General features: G+C 36.8%; 1 protein-coding gene across 1 annotated transcript in view; it reads right to left on the bottom strand.

Moving 5' to 3' along the window:
- Window positions 1–5,244, bottom strand: part of LOC106473421 (HHIP-like protein 2) — a gene marked incomplete at its 5' end in the record, with an annotated part of 34,671 nt that extends 29,427 nt beyond the window's left edge. The window contains 2 exons of the mRNA XM_022402971.1: window positions 1,522–1,670; window positions 5,099–5,244. Coding sequence (XP_022258679.1) covers window positions 1,522–1,670; window positions 5,099–5,244 — 295 coding nt within the window. The remainder of the gene's footprint in view (window positions 1–1,521; window positions 1,671–5,098) is intronic.
- Between the last annotated feature and the right edge of the window lie 374 nt (window positions 5,245–5,618).

The raw sequence follows: 5,618 nt of genomic DNA, 5'->3' as shown, positions 1-5,618 counted from the left end.
CCTACAATATTAGTGACTATTTGCAAATAGTAACTATGGAGACGAGGTAATAAAATAAAAATCAAGTCGAGAACAACAAATAAATTTTATAAACAAAAACCTCTCGCCGAGCATTGGCTATTATATTATTTCCCTGTCAATGTTCCCATCTTCATCAAAAGGCATAAGATGACAAAAACAAGATCTTGAAGAATCTATCTATATACTACTAAAACTCTGAGATTGTTTGTTTGCTTATTTTCTCAGTCAAAATATCATTCACACTACCGTTCGCGCTTTTTACGAAACTTCTTACTTCACTTTTTGAAAAATGAAATGGTCTTTCCTTTTACTTCCGATCAACAATCAAATTCATTTCTTGAATTATGAATAACATGAATGGATTGAAATATTTAATTAAATTATCTCAAAATAAACCTTCATTTCGGTGCAATATTGAAATTAACTTGAATTCTTTATAACCTCTGAATAGTGGTTGACCCAACAGGTCACGGTGGTCTAGTACCTGATTAAAGATATTTATTAAGTTATAAAAGGGCTATAGCCACAAAACTAGTAAATACCTGTACCTTACCAAGCTGGTGCGTTTATATTCGTAACACCACACCTGCACCTTACCAAGTTGATGTGTTTATATTCGTAACACCACACCTGCACCTTACCAAGTTGATGTGTTTATATTCGTAACACCACACTTGCACCTTACCAAGTTGATGTGTTTATATTAGTAACACCACACCTGCACCTTACCAAGTTGGTGTGTTTTATATTAGTAACACCTCACCTGCACCTTACCAAGTCTGGTGCGTTTATATTCGTAACACCACACCTGCACCTTACCAAGTTGATGTGTTTATATTCGTAACACCACACCTGCACCTTACCAAGTTGGTGCGTTTATATTTCTAACACCACACCTGCACCTTACCAAGTTGGTGTGTTTATATTTCTAACACCACACCTGCACCTTACCAAGTTGGTGCGCTTATATTTCTAACACCACACCTGCACCTTACCAAGTTAGTGCGTTTATATTTCTAACACCACACCTGCACCTTACCAAGTTGGTGTGTTTAGATTTACAATACCTGCTAATTGGATTTTGTTAAGCGCAAAGCTACAAAATGGGCTATCTGTGCTGTGCCCACCACGGGTATTGAAACCTGCTTTTTAGCATTATAAGTCTACCGACTTACCGCTGAGCCACTGTGGGATGAGGGGTAGACAGCACCTGCTAAAAGCTGTAACAAGAAAACTAATATCGTCCAGCCTAACACTAAAAATGTTCCTCATTTTTAGACTTAACCATAAAAAAATCGGTTTTGTGTGAATTTAACCAAACGCAAAGACTTCGTTTTTAAAAAAAAACGGAATGGCTCTTCTTTGTTCTAAGTATAAAATAGATAATTTCTTTTGCTTATTATTGTCTCAGTAAATAGCGTCTTAGTTACTCCGTATTGTATCACTGTACAGCGATATATATTAAATAAATTAAAAAATATATGATAAGTACTAATATACCTTGATCTACAGCACACCGCCAGGGGTTCCGGAAACCATAGGCGAACACTTCCGGTCGACCACTATTAACAAATGGGTTACTTTCTGGTACACCGTAAGGGGAAGCGAGGCTGGCATTGATCCGAAGAATCTTTCCTAACAGCGAAAATCTTGAATAGAAAATGATCAATTCGTGTTTAATCCAAATGGAGTTCGTTTAGTATAACTCAGTAGTAATTTTAGTTTAGCTACAAGTGATATACTTTAACAAACTGACCTTTGTAATGGCATAAGAAAGTGGTGAAACTTGATTCCTGAAATTTTGAAAACAACAACAAACATGAATGTCATTGAATTAACGAACACTTATGAAGCTGGCTTTAACATTTGTAGTAAACTGGTGTAACCTAGTAGAATTAACAAACACTAATGAAGCTGGCTTTAACCTTTGTAGTAAACTGGTGTAACCTAGTAGAATTAACGAATGCCAATGAAGCTGGCTTCAACCTTTGTAGTAAACTGGTGGAACCTAGTAGAATTAACGAACACTTATGAAGCTGGCTTTAACCGTTGTAGTAAACTAGTGTAACCTAGTAGAATTAACGAACACTAATGAAGCTGTCTTTAACCGTTGTAGTAAACTGGTGTAACCTATTAGAATTAACGAACACTTATGAAGCTGGCTTCAACCTTTGTAGTAAACTGGTGGAACCTAGTAGAATTAACGAACACTTATGACGCTGGCTTTAACCGTTGTAGTAAACTGGTGTAACCTACTAGAATTAACGAACACTAATGAAGCTGTCTTTAACCGTTGTAGTAAACTGGTATAACCTAGTAGAATTAACGAACACTTATGAAGCTGGCTTCAACCTTTGTAGTAAACTGGTGTAACCTAGTAGAATTAACGAATACTAATGAAGCTGGCTTTAACCTTTGTAGTAAACTGGTGTAATCTAGTAGAATTAACGAATACCAATGAAGCTGGCTTTAACCTTTGTAGTAAACTGGTGTAACCTAGTAGAATTAACGAATACCAATGAATCTGGCTTTAACCTTTGTAGTAAACTGGTGTAACCTAGTAGAATTAACAAACACTAATGAAGCTGGCTTTAACCTTTGTAGTAAACTGGTGTAACCTAGTAGAATTAACAAACACTAATGAAGCTAGCTTTAACCTTTGTAGTAAACTGGTGTAACCTAGTAGAATTAACGAATACCAATGAAGCTGGCTTTAACCTTTTTAGTAAACTGGTATAACCTAGTAGAATTAACGAACACCAATGAAGCTGGCTTTAACCTTTGTAGTAAACTGGTGTAACCTTGTAGAATTAACGAATACCAATGAAGCTGGCTTTAACCTTTTTAGTAAACTGGTGTAACCTAGTAGAATTAACGAACACCAATGAAGCTGGCTCTAACCTTTGTAGTAAACTGGTGTAACCTTGTAGAATTAACGAACACCAATGAAGCTGGCTCTAACCTTTGTAGTAAACTGGTGTAACCTAGTAACACGTCTAGCTGGAAATATTCAGATCAGTAGTTAGACTAACTGGGATTCTTAAATATCTTCAGTTCTAGTAACCCAGAGTGTGGGGCTCTCTCAAGGAGGCGCGAATGATTTCTTTGGGGGATGGGGGGGACTAGCGATTGAGGTAGTCAGTAGTGGAATAATGCAAAATTACTACAACATATATAGTTTAATAATGTGTATCCGTGTATTATATCTCGACACTTAACTAACTATTTCAGTCATTTAAAAAAAGTGGGGACATGGATGACAAACGTTTGGGAAACACTGCCTAACTGGCTGAAAATCCCAGAAATCTCCAAATATCTAGTTACTATTAACTGGAAATCTTTTAAATCAGCAAACTTGAGAAGTAGGAAAATTAGTAATTTAGTTAATAAGTAAATCAGTTATATCCAGAAATATTAAAAAAGAAACAAATGGGTAATTGGGGGTATCTTGTTAACCCTACTTAAAAAAGTAGTTTACCAAACATTATGACTAAAACATAAAGAATATAAATGCTGTTTTTTCTCATGCGTTACATAACACCAACAAGTTAAACTTTAGAAGTGATATGTAATCTATTTATAACAATGGGTTTCAAATGACAATGATTTATTGAATATGAGATCGGCTTTTATAATTTTTTAAAAACAGGATTTGAGCTGAGATTTTGGACGTGAAATAGTCTTCTTTGTCTTACAAGTTGTATCGATGACCTAAAATAAGTTTCTTCACAGTAAGAACATTTTAAACATTATCCTTTTTTGTGTGTGTGTGATTGCAAAGTCAAGTTAATATCTATAAATCCGGCAAACTTTCCCAAGATCATAAATATCCTCAAAGCTCATAAGTGTTTTTATCTGAAGAACAGTTGTTATGTCGTGAAAAGCTATGACTTTTGCATTGGAGGATATGCCAGGTGTCATCTGTAAACGTAGATTAGGTTAAATTAATTTTTGATCTGTATCATGTGATTCTTCTGTCTGGTTAACTTTTGTAATGCTAAATGCATGGTTAGATTGTGCTTTTTTTTGTTTGTTTGTTGTTGTGCCCAAAGCCACAAAATAGGCTACCTGTCTTGTGCCCACCACGGCTATCGAAACCCAACTTTTAGCGTTGTAAGCACATGAAGATTAGGTCTGTGCCACTGGAAAGCCATGGTTAAGTCAAAATAGTTCGTAAAAAATGCCACTAATTTTCTAAATTTAATACCCAGTATGCGATTTGTTTGTTGTTAATTTTAATTTCGCCAAAGCTACACGAGGTCTATCTGCGCTAGCCGTCAATAATTTAGCGGTGTAAGACTAGAGAGAAGGCAGCTAGTCATCACCACCCACCGCCAACTCTTGGGCTATTCTTTTACCAACGAATAGTGGGATTGACCGTCACATTATAACTCCCCAAAAGCTGAAAGGGCGAGCATGTTTGGTGGGACGGGGATTCGAGCCCACGACCCTCAGATTGCGAGTCGAGCGCCTTAACCACCTGGCCATGCCGGGCCATGTGATTTAATGAGACCGAATTCAGGATATAGGTGGGCTACAGAGGGGCGTTACGGTTTCCGGTATTCAAGTTAAGATTTAAAAAAGGGTTTGATCTGTTAACGTTAAAACCACACTTTACTGCCAAAAGGGCTCATTTCTCAATAGTGTCCGGCAGCGAAGATGTGTAGTTTAAAACGTTGGCCAGACTGGATTCCTTTTGCACTAAAATAAGTAGGAGTGTTCATGTTCAAGCTACTTACCAGTTACAAGAAACTTCTTATAGCCTTCCTCGTTCATCTCTATTGACAGAACTCGCGAAAATCATGGAGAAAACGGCTTTATAGAGCTAAGAAACCGGATCTTGTATTGCGCAACATGTGCGGCCACTATTGTATTTTCTGTGGGATTTTGGATTAGGATATAGGCTTAACTCCTGCACAGCCTGAATACTAGTGTGAATTCTGCCACGCTGGTGGGCAATTCATTCCAAGTATCAGAAGGAGTTGAAATCTCTGTTCAGAATTAAGAAAAGAGAGTATCTGAAAGCTCTGTCAAACATATCTCCCTGACTCACAGACTGGATGTTAAATAAACTTACTTGTCAAATCTGCTGTTGGCTCGGTCTCCGCCATCGCCAGTAGTTATATACAAGTATCCATCATTGCCGAAAAACAACTGACCGCCATTCTGCCGTGGTCCTGGCTGTTCAATTTCTAAAATAACCTCTTCCGAAGACTTGTCAACCTGTTAAAACACAAATATGTTCAGTTTTAACCTGTTAAATACGGATGTTCAAATTAGCCTGTTAAAGTTTGTTTGTTTTGAATTTCGCGCAAAGCTACACGAGAGCTATTTGCGCTAGCCGTCCCTAATTGAGCAGTGTAAGACTAGAGGAAAGGCAGCTAGTCTGATATCACCACCCACCGCTAACTCTTGAGCTACTCTTTTACCAACGAATAGTGGGATTGACCGTATGTTTTGCTTTAACGTGTTAAAACACAGTCATATTCAGATTCAAACTGTTAAAACATTTATATGTTCAGCTTTAATATGTTAAGTTACAGATATTGAACTTTAAATTCTTAAAACATAGAAGTATTCATCTTTAACTTGTTAAA

The sequence above is a fragment of the Limulus polyphemus genome, unplaced genomic scaffold (assembly GCF_000517525.1).
Source record: "Limulus polyphemus unplaced genomic scaffold, Limulus_polyphemus-2.1.2 Scaffold130, whole genome shotgun sequence".
Lineage (NCBI taxonomy): Eukaryota > Metazoa > Arthropoda > Merostomata > Xiphosura > Limulidae > Limulus > Limulus polyphemus.
Note: the sequence above shows the minus strand (reverse complement) of the source record. Positions and strands in the feature narration are given on the sequence as shown.